Source organism: Paramormyrops kingsleyae, chromosome 22 (assembly GCF_048594095.1).
Source record: "Paramormyrops kingsleyae isolate MSU_618 chromosome 22, PKINGS_0.4, whole genome shotgun sequence".
In the NCBI taxonomy this organism is placed as follows: domain Eukaryota; kingdom Metazoa; phylum Chordata; class Actinopteri; order Osteoglossiformes; family Mormyridae; genus Paramormyrops; species Paramormyrops kingsleyae.
In genome coordinates this window covers 5154397-5171813 of record NC_132818.1, presented here as the reverse complement: position 1 = coordinate 5171813, position 17417 = coordinate 5154397, and the positions used below count along the sequence as shown (strand labels likewise).

Sequence of the window (17417 nt, the reverse complement as noted above, 5' to 3'; positions counted from 1 at the left end):
ACACATTTACCCTGAGCTCCTCTTTGTTCCAGTGCAGTCAGTATATATACGCAATCTGGGATTTCTGTAAACCCTAAAGGAAGCTTTTCACATTGAGTCTCATGTTTTGTGTATGTTTGTGTTTTTTGAAGCTGACTGCCCAAAGAAAACACATATGGTCTTTGTTCTGCAGGCTCAGAAATCTGAGAATATGGGAGAAGTTTATCTGCAGGGAAACCTTTCAAGAGAATCAGCATTTCTGATCCAAGGCATGACTGTTTGAACTGCAGGAAAAAAAACACAAAGGAAACTGTGAAAGACAGTGGTTTGATGGGTGGGTAACACCACTGGGGGAAAAATCATACAGTAGAACTTGCATTTTATGGTGCTGTATTTTACAGGTTCAATATGTGGAGTAAGTATAAAGTTTGCATGTTCTCCCTATGTTTGATCCCAGGCAGTTGGGCAGTGTGCAGCTCTGTGAGATAGGACTCTGTGAGTGTGCAGCTCTGTGAGATAGGACTCTGTGAGTGTGCAGCTCTGTAAGATAGGACTCTGTGAGCGTGCAGCTCTGTGAGATAGGACTCTGTGAGCGTGCAGCTCTGTGAGATAGGACTCTGTGAGCGTGCAGCTCTGTGAGATAGGACTCTGTGAGTGTGCAGCCCTGTGAGATAGGACTCTGTGAGTGTGCAGCTCTGTGAGATAGGACTCTGTGAGTGTGCAGCTCTGTGAGATAGGACTCTGTGCCTGTTATTAGAACGTTGCTGATTCAAATCCCGTGGTTGGCTGAGTGATTTTAGCACAAGGCCCTTGAGTTATACTTCTAACCCCAGCTGCTCTCTCAGTTGAGTGTTGTTTTGAATAAAAGTGACTGCTGAATAAATGTGAAATTCAGAGACACTAATAAAAACTAACAGTATATCTTTGGACTGCAGGATGTCACCAGAGATCCAGAAGAAGCATGTGACCTCCAGGACAGGACATCGGTGCTTCTTGGAAGGAGTCGACAAAGTAATAGATGAGGCTAATTAGTTTGAAGCTAATGAGGACAACTGGAAAAGCATGCAATGTTGTAACATGATCATGGTATGTTTCATCATGAACGTAAAACCTAAGCAAATTGGCAATCTGTCTAGTTCCACCATGAAAATCAGTGTCAGTTCACCACATGATTTGAAATTTTAAAAGCATACATCTCCAAACAAGCTACCCAAGCTATTTTTTGTGTATATTTTGGTGGATAAGTTTTTCAAAGCACTAGCAAAACATGCATAGAGACAGTCAGTCCCTCAGAACTCAGTAGGGTACAGCCTGTATCCTGTCTGCTCTCGAGTTTGTAGAGTGAGTCTCTGTAGGCAGCCAGTGGAAAATGCGTCAACAGGATGGCTGAATTTTCTCTGGCACACAGCAAACCAGGACCCTCAAATGTGACTATAAAAGCATTTAGCCTGGTAATTTTTTAATGACAGAAAATTAGCATTATGGAAATTGATGAGATTCCCTTGCTTTCAGTTCTATTGACTCTATTAAGTGTATATGTCTGTCAAAGGTGACATGAGGTTACGGACATTTCGGGCCTAGTTCTTAGCATGGGACCTTGCCGGCCAGCTGCTGTAATGTAAGAGCATGCCGCTGGGTCCCGTGTGCTATCCCAGATACCCAGCCTTCTCTTTGAGTCTCTCTTTGTTTGCAGTATGACGTTACCGTTATATCACTGAACTGCTGCCCTCGCTCTGCTCCCCATCTCAGCTTTCAGGTTCTCTGGAGCGGGAAGACAGCTAAATAGCCGCAGACCACCAACTTCGGCAACTGAGAAAATACAGATATAACAGCGCTTTAACCTCATGTTCATTAAATTATATTTTGATAGATGACTGACATCTGAAAGCAAACTAAAGGACAGTAATAAATGGTAAAAGGAATAATGAAGTTTTCCCCTCATACGCAGCGGCCTGGTGATTACCATTCAAAAAGCCAATTCCCTCCGACTGCATAACAGCCCTTGACGTCGCTATTCCTGCAAGAAAAGTTTTACATAATTAGCAGATGCTTTTGTCCAAAGCAATTTTGTGCAAAGTTTTTTTAGGGGGTCAGAAAGAAGGATCAGCACCCTGAAGTTTTGGTTAAGGGCCTCGTCGATAGTCCAACAGTATTAATGATTACTCTGCGGGGATCTGAACCCACAACCTTCCAAGCTCAAATATATGGTGCAATGAACAAAATACACCCAGTCACAGGCTGTTTTGTGGCTGCAGACATTTGGTTAACGTTTGAGGAGAATATTCAGACTCGCTAAGGGTAACAGGAAGGACACAAGTGTAAAAAGTGACAGCTAAAACAAAATCAATTTTCCATTTAAGGTGGAAAAAGTTGTGACTTTTTGCCAGTTTCGGTTGCCACCCCACACACAGGTGTCAAGACTGCAAGAAGAGTCACACAGCCCACAAAAGGAGGAGAAGTCCCATAAATCAGACCCACCCCCCAGACAGATCAAAGACATTCTCATGTTACCTCACAAATACAGGGATAAATGTAACACACAAAATCAGGGTGCCAGGTCTTATAAAAAGGCTTGGATTTCCCTGCAAGATATTCCCGTCGTCCATAAAATCCATTTTATTTGAAGTGTACCGATCATCTAACAGTCCAAAGGCATTAATCTTCCTCCAGCAATGACAGGACCAATGGTTAAGTACTGAATGAAAAATCTTTTGCCACAAATACTAAGTAAGCTTTGATCTCCAGTTTCCTGCAAGGGATGAAATCGCTGCTGAACGTCCTGTTTTGCTGTTTTTCCAGCTTTTCTGCATGCAGTGGATCAGCAGATACATTTTACTGGAAGCTCAGTATGCATAAGCTGCATTATTTCCAGGCAGTGCATTGCTTAAGGGTCGAATCTACACGTAAGCTGAGAACCGCTTTTGCAGTAATCACATTTTGTTAAGTGTGACCTGCGATGGACTGGTGCCCCATCCAGGGTTGTATCCCTGCTTCGTGTCCATAGGCTCAGGACCCCCGTGACCATGCGTGGGACAAGTGGGCACAGAAAATGGGTGGATATTAAAATAATAAGCAGGAACTACCAACTCACAGCAGACAAGAAGAATCTTGCAGGCAGCGACTTGCTGACCTCTTTGAGTCATTTTGTCTTCCCACATCCTGCAAGCTTTCACCCTGGCCAGCCCCAAAACACATCCAGCCACATTTATTTACATAGCAACAGTTACTAATGTCTGCAGGAGTTGCCAATTGCAAAGGATGGAAGCCAGATGGAATGTGTGATGTATGTATGTATGTGATAAGTAGAACGTCAGCTCTTTACAAAATGGTTAAGGAGCTTAACTTCCCAAGAGGGGTGTACAGACAGCAGAAATATTCCCAGGACTGATGGGTTTTGAGGTGTTTCTTGAAGGTTAAGAGCGAATCTGATGACCGGATGTGGTTCATAACTCCATCCACCATCAAGGAACCACACATGAGAAATGTCTAGAGTGAGACTTAACATGTAGAGCGAAAGTAAGCAGCATTTTTTGAGCTTGTGTTTAATCTCTACACCAAGTTCTGCTAGCATAAAACCATTTCTTTCAATGCATCTTCCATTACACTATGGCCATTAGTGATCTTTCCTCTGCAGCACAGATAAAATGTCCTGGAAGCATCTTTAATAGTTGTGATCTGGGCCTCTGCCAACTGCAAGACAGCACTTGCAATACCGACTATCCTAGTGGAACATGTTTTCATCCTGACACGTTTTTCAAGCTGTTTTCAGGAGATGGGCTTTTCTGCCTGATGATTTCTTGTGTTTCGCTGTGTAGTGTGTCTTGTTAAAACTTGTTCAAGATCCCAGTACACAGCTGGAAAAACAGAAATTTTGGCAAAAGACATGAAAAGGATATAAAAAAGAGCAAGACCCCGAGGTCAACCATAGAAGGTCAGAAACACAAGTTATTAAATATGAATGAAAAACCTGGGGTAGGTAATCCTCTCTGAAGAATCCATTGTTGACAATTCTAATGTGCTTTTTATGTGCTGTGAATTAATACATTTTGAGATACATTTTGAAAATCCTCTGTTTATGTTGAATGTGTTTGATTCCAATTTGTTTCTCATGAGTCATTCTGATCCTACATTCGTAGATAGTATATTATATGCATGTATGATTGTTCTCCAAAAAGACCATATTCTCAGAGCCTCTCTTTCTCTTCCTTCTCTCCATCCCCAGACACTCCACGATTTCCTCCATCACAGACCTGAGACCTCCAGATGTATGGTCTTGAACGAAAGGGCAGAAACCACAGATAATTTTAGTGCTGGTTACGGGAGAAACATGTCATGACACAGACTGCATTGGGTTGTGCTGCATATGGAGCTGTGTAGTAAAACATCAGACTCATAGGAGCCACTTTGTTGATTTGTACCACACAGGATACCCTTCTTTCACATCCTGCATTGATGAGCCTTAGCTGCCCAACACTCTTATGGCAGTTAGTAGTTTCTCCCTCCTCAGACCCTCTCGGTAGCTGCTCACCGTGGCCGACCGTGGTTAATGGTTTCTCCCTCCTCAGACCCTCTCGGTAGCTACTCGTCCTGGCCGACCGTGGTTAATGGTTTCTCCCTCCTCAGACCCTCTCGGTAGCTACTCGTCCTGGCCGACCGTGGTTAATGGTTTCTCCCTCCTCAGACCCTCTCGGTAGATACTCATCATAGTGACCGCATAAAATTAGCAACAGCACTGTTACGACAAGTATTTACCACACAATTTAACCTTTATATCACAAATGTGTACTTGAGTAACAGTTAGTTCAATTCCTGACTAAAATATATATATATATATATATATATATTATATATATAATATATTATTATTGTTGTTAGATATAATGCTTAGTCTATGTGCAAGATGTACCAATTAAAATGGACTGAATGTTTTTCCCTATGTAAACTTTATAGGTCTGTTTAAATACATTCATGAAATTCCACTTTTTTCAGCAAATGGGATTTGTGTGCTTATTATTGTGGCAGAAATGGAGTATAAAGGCCTAATAGTCTCCATTTTCAGCAAGTGATATTGTATTTGTGTCAGAAATATAGGCAGCAAGCGTACTTATGTCATGATTCACTTTGCGTATACCCTGGACTCCCACGGACCTGCACAGGACAAGTGGGTATAGAAAATAACGGAATGAATGAATGAATGAAACTTAGTAGGAAACGTTTATTCTTGAACATATTCTATTATTTTTATATACAGATTTACATGCTGAGATTGCATGCTGAAAGCGGTGTGTGGCTCAGTGGCTTGGGAGTCGGCGGAGCTGCTCCAGGCCGCCCCCTGCTGGCTGATCCTGCACTATGATGCCTGCTTAATTGTCTGTGTGTCTCATGGAGAACAAGAAGGGGCAGGTGAAGAGACAATGTCCCCACAGATGCATGAAGTAGCACTATTCTGCTGAGTGTCAATGTTCAGAGTTTCTGAAGGTCTTTGGACTCTGTGGCAAGTATTCTCACTGGTTAATGTTTGAAAAGAATGAAATATCTCAAGATTTAAAAGAAACAAATGTTGTTTGTGAGCAAATATTGATAAATGAATGTGCGTACATGTACTGTGCATATAACCTATATGTAATGCATCACAATAGCTGATCCTGTTCCACCTGATTTTGAAACTCATGGAATTATTTAGTTTCTTTATCCAGAACAATGTTTCAAAGTCCAACAAAATCTCCTAAATCGTGGCCAAAACGTCAGCGAATGTCATTACAGACTCGCCTCTCTGAACATGGATGAATGTTGGAACTCACTCAGCTCTGCAATCTCCACAGAACAAATCAACAACTGAAAGGACTTCATGTCATTTAATACACTAAAAGATTACTGGATTAATTTGTACTTTAAAAATCAATTCAACCTTTTCATTCTTTTCAGACTAAAAAATAATTATACTGTTTTTGCTGCAATGTTTTTGTTTTGAAACCTGTTCACAAACCTAAACTTTTTCTTGGAGTTTAATGTAACTATGTTAAATATGAAAAAAGCAGACTGATACAGACAAAAGTAAGTCAGGCAGGTGACTTTTTGTTCAGTTTTTCTGTGTAAAGTCAAGGGATACCCTACTGACTGCAGGAAAATGGATTACTGAAATATGCAAATATTTTGGTTTGCAGAGAATAATCCTTGACCTCAGAATTAAAGGGGTAGTGAAGTACAATACATTACAACGAGAAATTTGTATCGACATCCTTCCAGAATGAAGTCAGAATTTCTATGCAGAACTGCAGGAATCTCAAAAGTATTGAAAGATAGTGAAGTGGAGAATGTGTTATCGCCATTTACAATATTTTTTACCTGCATCCACAGAAATTGTTTTCTTATTCAATGTGAATCGATGTGATCAAGACAGAATGCACTAACCTTACCATTCCATTTATGTCTCTGTGTGCTTCAGAGACACGGTCGGGCCCTTGAGTGAGGCCCCTAACCCCAATCGCTTCAGAGACATGGTCGGGCCCCTGAGCGAGACCCCTAACCCCAATTTGCTTCAGAGACACGGTCGGGCCCTTAAGCGAGGCCCCTAAGCCCAGGTCTAGGCCCGTTCTCTGATCCAAGATCAAACATTGCTTTAGATAAAGGAGTCTGCTCAGTAAGTGTAATGCAAACGTGGTCTGGAAATTAAACTGGATTTCTTATGTATTGCCTATGTACTGGTTTCTCTCTACACACTGGGGGTTGTAAACTGTTACAATAATATATATGAGAGCTAGTAAGTATAAAAACTGTGAGTTTAGGTGAAGTTCTTGTAATAGTTTTTTTTTCATATGTAAATGTTACTGGTCAGAATTGAATGATCTAATGATGGTTTATTTTATGGTTTACATTTTACTTACAATATAAAAATATATATATGCATCTGACAGATGCAGCAGCAAACCGTAGAATGTGCCACCTTTACATGAGGAAGTGAAAAGGTTAACTTTGTAATAACTGTACTTCAGTGGGGTTGGGCTTCGCCTTTTGGCAGGACGGGGACAGAAGGCAGGAGAGTCTGGTATGTTCCTCCTGCACCATCCCAGTCAGTCATTCGCTGCCTGGTCATCTGCTCCAGACTGTGGAAAAGACTTCAAACAACAGGTAAGAAACACGCATAACGTTTTCACGTAAAGAGCTTGTTACTCCTTAATGCTTTAGAGACATTTTAGAAATGCACTTAGTGTTGAGAAATTTTCCATGATGAAGTTTTCTTTCTTTTATCTTTGTACTTCTAAATATAAATACAAAAATAAATGCAAAATAATATTCAAATAAAAGAAAATCAAAGCATAAAATGATAATTCTTTTATTTGCAGTAAGTGAGCTATGAGTCTGTAATATGGGAGAAACTTATTTGTAGCTGGTAGAAATTTCCTGAATAGGCATACTGGATATTTTAATTTGTGACAAATTTCTGTTACGCCAAGCCTAAGAAGCTCTGTGCAAACATATATTTTTATAAGATACAAAGTCCTACCTTTACCATTTTAATAACTTGACTTTAAAATGTAAAAATCTAACTGCTTATCCACTATAGACAAAAGCTGAAGACCTAAAATTTGAACTTAAGAAAGTACGTGTCCAGAAGTGTGACTGTTTCATAAGTATTGTTAACTGAGAAAATGAACAGATCCCTTCATTGCTAGATGATTGCTCGTGTGTGATCCTGGTACTTATTGGTGCAGAGCCTGCCCTGCCCTGCCCCCCCCGCTGGGATGCCCCCATCTGTACTGCTGCCATTGTGGGCACTCGGAGCGCTCCCTGTGCTGCTGGCTGGTGCCCTAGAAGGTGGCCCCCCCACAGAAAAGCCTATCGCATGCTCCAAGAGCTGCACGTGCCTGCATGATGACTACAGCTCGGACCTCAGCGTGTACTGCAGTGCTCGGAATCTCACGCAGATTCCTGCCGACGTGCCGCCGTCTTCGTGCTCACTGTGGCTCGATGGAAACTTGTTCACCTCTCTGCCTTCTGGGGCCTTCAGAGATCTCAGCGACCTGGATTTTCTGAATCTGCAAAGCGGCCAGCTGTCCACCATTGACCCCCAGGCGTTCAGAGGCTTGCGCTCATTGGCATATCTACACCTGGAACGCAACCGACTACGGTACATCCCCGCCCCTGTCTTCCAGAACACCCCCAATTTAGCTTCTCTCAGCCTTCACAATAATCAGTTGTTGCGCATTGAGGAAAGATCGTTTGCTGGCCTCACCAGTATGTGGCTGCTCAATCTCGGCTGGAACTCTCTGGTTGTGCTGCCTGAGAATGTTTTCCAGGATCTGCACAGCCTCAGGGAGCTGGTACTGGCGGGGAACCGGCTGGCCTACCTGCAGCCACAGCTCTTCCACAACCTGGCTGAACTGAGGGAACTGGACCTCACAGGGAATCTCCTAAAGGTCATCAAGGCCAACATCTTCCTTAAGCTGCCGAAGCTGCAGAAGCTCTACCTTGCCCAAAATCTGATTTCCACTGTAGCACCCCGAGCGTTTCTTGGCTTGAAGTCCCTGCGCTGGTTAGACCTCACTAACAATCGACTTTACGCACTTCATGACGAAACATTTCTGGGCCTACACAGTCTCCATGTCCTACGGCTCTCTAACAACTCCATTATCAATCTACGGCCAAGAACGTTCCGTGACCTGCAGTACCTGGAAGAGTTGCGTCTCAGCCACAACAAGATCCACATCCTTGGAGAGAGAACATTCGAAGGCCTGGGCCACCTGGAGGTCCTGGAACTGGAGCACAACCTGGTGTTTGAGGCTCGCATGGGTGCCTTTGCAGGATTATCCCATGTGGCTGTGATAAACCTTTCCGGAAGCTGTTTCCAAAGTCTGCCAGACCAAGTCTTCAAAGGCCTTTCCAAACTCCACAGTCTCCACCTGGATAAAAGTTGCCTCACTAGGGTTACTACCCAAGCATTTATTGGACTAACAGGACTTCGCCGCCTCTTCCTTCAACAAAACAACATTTCTGTGGTGGAGCGCCAAAGTTTTGTGGAGCTTCAGGGCCTCCAACAGCTAGACCTGAGGTACAACAAGCTGGAGACACTGTCCTCCCATACCTTCTATGGCCTGAAGAACTTGGATTACTTGCTGCTGTCGGGAAACCTGATTGGCCAGATCCCTTTGGAAGCTCTTCATCCACTGCAGCATCTCTCTTGGTTGGATATCTCTGGTAACCAACTTGAATCTCTGCAAAACGGCACCCTGCAGCTTCTGCCCCGGCTGCGCTACCTGAACCTGAACAACAACGCCCTGACCAACCTTGCAGCAGAGTTTCCCGATGGCCTAGGTCAGCTGTGGTTGTCAGGCAACCGCTGGAGATGCGACTGTAGCATAAAAACCCTGAGAGACTACATTCTCAGCAAGCCCCATGTAGTGCCCCGGCAAGTGGAGGTCCTGGCAGAGGGGGAGGAGCCTCACACTATGGTCACCGTCTACAACAACATCACCTGCATGAGCCCAGCGACCACAAGCGGCACCGACCTGCGGGACATCAGCAGTGAACATTTTCATGACTGCTGAGTCTCCCTTGGGACATTTCAGTCTATGTTGGGGAAAAAATACACAAGTATATCACATATATATATATATATATTTAACTTAGGGTTATTAGAAATCCTGCAAATCATTTTATTGCTGTTTTTTGTTCATTTTGACTCTCTTCTAAGAGTTTTTAAAAACCATTCCTGCCTAGTGTTTTTCTGAATTCCAGTCCGCTGGACTGCACTTTTGTTCACTCTCTCTGACCTCAGCTGTTTGCATTTTATCCATTTCTGCTGCCAAGACAATCAGACACAGGTGAAGATCACTGACCTGCTTTCTTTACAAAATCCAGTTCCAACTAAATGAGGACTTTCAACTACATTCACAAAGCAAGCCCATTTCCACTTCATTCAATAATCCAAAATTACACTGTTACAAAATTCTCTAATTTATATGAATACTGTTCCAACACAAATTATTGGGCACATGGAATTCCTTCCAAATTTGGGTATGGGTTTCTGTTTTAAAACATTGTTTGTTTTTACCTGCTAATGATTATTATCCAGACTTGGGCTGACCTCTGAATCTATGCACTGAGACCACAAACCTATAATCACTGTTTCACACTTTTCTGTATATTTACAGTTACATTTGTTTATTGCTTAGTACACCATTATTATTACACCATTATTAAGGACAATATTGTAGTGTCATGCATCAGAGTTATTCTGTCTATAGAAGTCGCCTTCTGTCTATGTGACATTGACATAAAATATCCAAATTCATCAAAGGTATTATTTTGTGTGTGTGCGTTTTTTTTTATTGACCTTTTCTGCCAGTGCTACCGGAGACTGAAACATTTACATGCTTTTGTTTATTTTTTTTCCTGTTTCATTGAAAGGAACTTGGAAATGAGGTTATGCATGTTCCACTGGGAACTTAAATAAGACTCTGGCTTTTTCAAAGACGTAGGAAACAATATCAAATCGCAATTTAGGGATTACAGAAAAAAATATGTCTGTCTGTACTGCCTGGGGGGGGGGGGCTCCGGGCCTCCAGCAACCCTGAGCAGCGGTTCGAAGATAGAAGGGTATCTAACACACAATTCACAAAAACATTTTAGCTTATATTTTATCTTACAGCAAAACAGAAATACATTCAGATGTCATTTGACTGTAGCACCTTATTCTGTACTTTGAACATTTGGACTTTCAGAGGTTTGAGGATATTAAAGCCCTTCCACTTATTAGCAGCTCCTATGTTTATCAGGCAGACGGGAAGCTGTTCGCCTCGCTGAAGCTCACATGCCCACTGAACCGGACCCACAGCACCACACCACCTTGGTTTGGATCAGAAATTCTCAACTTAAGTAACAAAAAAAAAAGCAAATCAATCGAACATCACACTCACCTCATACAGGTGTCAAAAAACTACCAGCAATGAGGTAACACATAGTACGGATACAGTGATGCCGATCTTCGTGGGTGGGGCTCCTTGTTTTTGGTCTGATAGTCAGGGTGCGGCCAGTTTGGCACCCCCAGTTCTTCACCGGATAATCGGCCCACTCTGACCACCAAAAAACAGCAAAAATTTTACATGACAGTCATATGCTATTAATGTTGATTATATATTATTACGTAACAGAAGTCAGAGATGATAAGAACTTCTGCTGGACAAACAAACAAAAACAAAACAAACCAGCGGGGGTCCACAGCATGCAGTCTGACGAAACTATTGGCCAATGCAAATGTATTCAAAGTGGAAAGGTAACCAGCGCAAAGGTTTCAAACCCGTGCCGGACAGCCGGAAGTTTGGAGCAGGTCAGGCTGTGGTATCGCTGCAGGGAAAGCAGTCTTACAGCTCAGCGGCACAGAAAACGGGAAAGAGGCTCGTAATTAATACACAAAAACAACGTCATTTTCACCGATTGCGGCGTGAAACAGCAGTCTCATTTGGGGATTTTTATATACAAAACCTTTGCAATAACATAAAACAGCAAACATTTGTGTTTAGTATCCCATTGGGAGCCTGTGACTACAACTGCAATTATTAGCAAAATGGCAAGAACAGATCTGAATGAGTCAGTCATTATGACACTCAATAAAAAGAAAATGCCTGTGTTATGAAACAATTAAATTCGCAACATTGTTACAGAATGAAGCGTCCCATTTTTTGTGAGCACTGTGTAGCATTAAGATCCTTTCCATGCCCTGAAAGTTAGGCTCTCTGAGGAAAGCTAAACCACTAGAAGATGCTTTGATAAGCAGGGTCAGATCAAGTGCTACACACCTTTGGGCGATGGCACATTTGACGTCACAGCAGAAGGACATGGAGCCGATTAGTGGCATGAAATTCAGAAATATAGGTGATATAGGCAAAACTCGACATGGGCTACTCAGCATGACTACCATACTAGAAAGAATGATATCCAGTCATATTAAATATATTAGACATTTAATCACATTAACTTGTTAAAAAACATTTATGAATGGGACGGAATGGGGGGGGGGGGGGGGGGCTTAATGGGGGTTGTTCTGCTTGGTGCCTCCAGACCAGGGGTATTCAACTAAAATTTAAAGAGGTCCAGTTACAGAAAATTTCTTGAAGCAAAGGTCTGGAGGCTCATAATGTCTATTTCGTGTCATATATATTTAAATAACACATTAGTTGTATCAACATTGCATGTAATCAGTACCTGACTGTCAAATCAAATTAATTCAGCACAATTCAAAAACGTGACATAGAACTTCGGCCGGTTGGCTTAAGTGAGATTTTCAATTCAACATGTCTGCACACATATCTAACAGTTCTTACCGTGTAAATAGTCTGCTTTTGTATTTAACCGTGTAAATACACTTTGGGCGTAGCCAATTTTACGTTTATAATGGTATAATATAGATTTGCCGTAAGATTTCCTGCGTGAGTCTGAAAGCGTGTCATGCCAGATGTTTGAGATTTGGCAACCATGAAAACGTACATTTTTTAGTTTAACCTGATTTGATGCAATCCGGTCCCAGTACGAACAGAGCAGATGCTTGGTCCGCATTGCCGGCATTATAAGTCGGACGTGTTCCCGGTGTGTGTTGGGCTCCGCCAGGGCTGCCCTTTGTCATCGGTCCTGTTTATAATATTTATGGACAGGATTTCTAGGCGCAGCCAGGGTGTCGAGGGTGTCCAGTTTGGTGACCTCAGGATTGCCTCGCTGCTTTTTGCAGACGATGTCGTCCTGTTGGCTTCATCTGCTGGGGATCTCCAGCATGCACTGGGGCGGTTCGCAGCCGAGTGCGAAGCGGCAGGGATGAGGATTAGCACCTCCAAGTCCGAGACCATGGTTCTCAGCCGGAAACGGGTGGTTTGCCCTCTTCGGGTTGGGGAAGATGTACTGCCTCAAGTGGAGGAGTTTAAGTATCTCGGGGTCTTGTTCATGAGTGAGGGTAGGCGAGATCGGGAGCTGGATAGACGAATCGGAGCGGCGTCTACAGTTCTGCAGGCGCTTAACCGGTCCGTCGTGGCTAAGAAAGAACTGAGCCAAAAAGCCAAGCTCTCGATCTATTGGTCCATCTTTGTCCCTACCCTCACCTATGGTCATGAGCTATGGGTAATGACCGAAAGAACGAGATCGCGAATACAAGCGGCCGAAATGAGGTTTCTCCGCAGGGTGTCTGGGCTCTCCCTTAGGGATAGGGTGAGAAGTTCGGATATCCGGGAGGGCCTCAGAGTAGAACCGCTGCTTCTTCACGTCGAAAGGAGCCAGTTGAGGTGGTTTGGACATCTGGTGCGGATGCCTCCTGGGCGGCTACCCGGAGAGGTTTTCCGTGCATGTCCTACAGGGAGGAGGCCCCGGGGCAGGCCCAGGACTCGCTGGAGGGATTATATCTCTCGGCTGGCCTGGGAACGCCTCGGTGTCCCCCCCGAGGAGCTGGTGGAGGTAGCTGGGGAGAGGGAGGTCTGGGTGCCTCTGCTGAAGCTGCTGCCCCCGCGACCCGAACCCCGGACAAGCGGCAGATGATGGATGGATGGATGGACCTGATTTGATTAATATAACAAATCACATCACTTTATACAGTTGTTAAAAAGCGGAAACTTGAACGAACATCGCCAATAAACGACATTTATATATCCAACATGTTATATAATACACACCGGGTTTGAAAACTTTTCAGCTTTACGATTTCAGGACCGAGCAGCCACTCTCTTAGGAACATTACGGCTTTTTGGTTGCGGGTGTTAGCTTTGCTGCTGCTATTAACACCAATGGCACATTAGCGCAGACAATGGGCTGCACACGCCGAACTACGTCTAGCTTGGCGGTTAAAGGTGTGTGACGTTCATTGGCGTGGGAAACGGCGGTTCTACTGCTAAACCACTACCGAAAAGACTACAAAAGCTGCGCCGGTAAAACAAAAGCGCCCCGTCAGGTTTTAAATCATAACTTTCTTTTTTGGCTGCAGGTCCGGATCCGTATGGGACAGCTTCTGGGTCCGGACCGAGACCAAGGTGCGCCCGTTAGTGACCGCTGCGCTAGACTGTTGGGAGGTTATATTCTTAGGGTCACCACTTACAAACAAGGTGGAAACTTTTAAGCTTTTACTGAGTCCAGTTCCCAGGATCTGCAGAGGAAGCACGGAATTATGGTAGGAATTCTAAGAATCGTAACAGACCAACAATGACAAGCACCTTAACTGTGTGTTGCTGACAGCAAAGAACATATCAGAGATAAGCTGGTATGAAGGAATCTGGCCTTTGAGCTTAGGCCTCCATCTAACTAACCAAGAACTTCTGCATTGCTGTTCAGTTCTGGAGTTTCTACAGCAATCAGAAAGGGCCGCATACTTTGGAAAAAACAAAAACAGTCATCTGCTTAATATCTTGCAAAGTGCTAATGTGTCCATTCAGTATGAAAAAGCTATCCTTCAGATCAGCACTACAATAACAGGAGTCACAAAACTGATAAAAACACACATACCAGACAGCTAAATTATCATCTGCTTTACTTTTCGTTTTTGGGAGCTTTCACCAGGAAATATTTTCCTGGTACCTTATTTTTCTTTCTTTTGTGATTTTTGGAAGTGAACTGAAGGTGTTTTGGGGAAAAAAGCTTACCCACGTTTACAGGAAATGGAAGAAACCACAGAGGTGCCATTATTGAAAAGGACTTTAACTTTGCAGTAAGTCACAAAGAGAAATGCAACTACAAAGATGTATGTAGTGTAGCTTGGGGCAGAAGGCCGCCCCTGGGGCATATCCGGCCTCTGGAGCTATTTTTATAGGCCTGTGTCATAAAAATAATAACAAAAAAGTGTCAATAACGAGTACAACCTCTATCACCATACCAGCATAAAACATACCCCCCCCCCCTAAAAAGGAACAGATCCTCTATTGCAGCTTTCATGGGACACAAAAATAAACATTAAAATGGCTCCCGTCAACATGGTGAAGCTCAGATTTGCAGGCTAATGAATAAAGCACCATTTTGCAGGACCAGGTGCATCCAGAATATCACAGGGGCTGCTGTTTTGCACATGACGGTTAACCTACTGGGTATGAGGCAGAGAATAAGCACCAGAAATAGACCCTTTCAGATAAGTCCAGCCAACACAGGAAAGGCGGAGCCAGTTTATCGCTTTATCATTTGTCAGTATCTTATGTGCAGCCAGGCTTTACTCTCGTCTGTGTAGAGGCTTGTGCTTCTGCTGCTTTCTGATCGCTCCCAGATTACTTCCCCAATAACAAAAACTTTTGTTTTATTACATCCAAATCTCAGTTGTGTGGTAAAGGGTCTGTCATTCATTTTGAAGGCAGACTTTTCAAAGTCTAGAAGTGTGCAGATCGCAGTGAGCTATCTTTTTGAAAAGGGACACCAAGAATTCGCGGTCATTCATCCTTCCCCAAGCATGGTGCAGTAGAGGTCCAGGTTCAGCACTCTGTCTCCAGAGAACGACCATGACGAAGCTGCCGTTTCACTCCTGAGTTCCCATCGAGGTCCTTCCTGGGAATCAGCACTGCAAACGTCTTTTGGTGGGCAAGTATTAGAACATAAAGTACATTCATCACTGAATTGTAATTACCTAGATTTCCATGGTTTGTAGGAAAACAGCCAGAGCAGGAAGTGATTAAAGATGCAAGTTAAGGAACTGCAAAGGACAGTATAAAAGGCAAACAGAACAGAACAAATGCCTAGTTCGGCAGCCTGTAACATCAGCCTCTTCCTAGGTGCTCAAATTTGGATACATTCTGCTGATTTTTATTTCCATTTTCTGTTGCATATGATGCTCTCTGCCTCCTGCTTAGTTTTATGTGTCACAACTGGCAAAATGGCTGCGGGTCATAAACAGCTTTCAGTTCAATTCCAATTCAGAATGGAGGTCATTTCTTTTACAAACAAAACATAACAAAACAAACAGACAGTAACATTTTGCATTGCTTTGGTATCCAGTAGATCACCTGTCCAAACATCTCAAGCCATCTGCCTATGAAATAAATTAATTGCGGCTGCTTTTAAGCATAGGCTGCCATCTAGTGGCCAGGAGAGTAAGTGCCTTGTAAAAAATGCAGCCAACTTGGTTAAATTTTCATTGACTTTGGCAATTGTATAACTTTTACTATAATGTAAGTTTCATTTGGATTTTTTACTTTGTCCTTTACAGTAACTTTTTTTTGGAAGGCTGAATACTGAATGACATGTATTGCTTTACATATAGCTATTTACAAACTTTTTTTTTTTTTTTAACTATTCTTCTGCAGTTAACAGTAAAATGTTTTACATGCCAGGAAGATTTCTGACTGGTAGCATTTTATAGTCTTGCTGTTGTGTGTAATGACTGCTCAGGAGTGCTGATGTATTGAGCAGCTTTGTGTGTGATCTGAAAACAGCAAAGATACAAAAGATTTGATTTGAAAATTGGGTTTTGTGTTTAGTTTCGAGGGAATGATGGAAGGTTTCAGGAAACATTCCTTAGTAAATCAGAAACACTGCAATGTGTAAGTTGAGCAAAACAGTTCTTGAGTTTACTACAGATTAGTATAAAGACTGGTGGAATCTCTGACCCCCCCTCCCCCCCCCACCCCACCCGGGTGGCGAGGCACATTCATAATGGTCAGCTGCTCTATTTCACAGTATATTTAAACAAATTACTTCTACGCTGTAGCTGGTTGAGCAGGGGAACACACATCTCGAATTTGCCACATCAGTCAGCCACAGAGTCTGGGTTTCAATAAGGAAGGAGGAGTAGAAATTTGTATGGCAACATGGCGAACGCCTTAAAGCTCATCCAGGCTGGTGTTTGTCTGGAAACATTCTTGCTGCTTGATGAACCTCTGCACAAACCAACATTTTCATTTTGATTTCCATCTATGGATGATGCTTTGCGGATTCTTCCAGCTGGATTTGAATGGAAGCCATAAAACACCGGCCTGCTTACAGGATGGCCGACAGCCCCCGTGTCTCTGGAAGGGCTGTAGTGAAAATATCACACATGCTTTTGCTCTTCCCACTAACAGTGACTATGAATTATTTGAGCAATGCGTATAGGGGACAGGGGAACAAAATACAAAAAACAGGGTGCTATTAGGCCAAACTAACACTGGCAAAGTGCCAGAGCCAGTGACCCCGAAGCGCTCAGCAGGCTGCCTGCAGGAGCTGCCCTTCATCGAGAGGCCTGCTGTAATGTGGGCAGTGCCTGCATATTACATTGTAATTTTAAGGTGAAAGGCAGTATCTGTAAACTCCTTCACTAAACCATAACCCAGGACCATAATGTAGATCGCCATCAACACACCTTCTCAACACTGATGACTGAAGTGAGATTCAGTAGGACAAAAGTGAATAAGCATTTATGCAACACCTGCTGTAACAGAAAGAGACAGCATGACATGCTGGGCAATATGTTTATTACACTTCTCCCCCCCCTCCACTCACTTTGAGGGATTCCA

At 43.2% G+C, this 17417-nt stretch overlaps 1 protein-coding gene across 2 annotated transcripts; it reads left to right on the top strand.

Annotated features, from left to right (window-relative positions):
* Positions 1-6997: 6997 nt before the first annotated feature.
* Positions 6998-10279, top strand: igfals (insulin-like growth factor binding protein, acid labile subunit). Of its 2 annotated transcripts, none has more exons than XM_023816567.2 (2): positions 6998-7107; positions 7692-10279. In XM_023816567.2, exons 1-2 carry the CDS (start codon positions 7027-7029, stop codon positions 9522-9524), a joined length of 1914 nt encoding a protein of 637 aa, XP_023672335.2. In that variant the 5' UTR covers positions 6998-7026; the 3' UTR covers positions 9525-10279. The 2 variants fall into 2 exon arrangements, with proteins under 2 accessions (XP_023672335.2, XP_023672336.2); XM_023816568.2 differs by having other exon boundaries at positions 7032-7107; positions 7653-10279.
* Positions 10280-17417: the final 7138 nt, after the last annotated feature.

Coding starts and splice junctions, on each gene's coding strand:
- igfals (XM_023816567.2), top strand. CDS start 7,027: ATGTTCCTCCTGCACCATCCCAGTCAGTCATTCGCTGCCTGGTCATCT. Junction 7,108..7,691: donor GAAAAGACTTCAAACAACAG/GTAAGAAACACG, acceptor TTATTGGTGCAG/AGCCTGCCCTGCCCTGCCCC.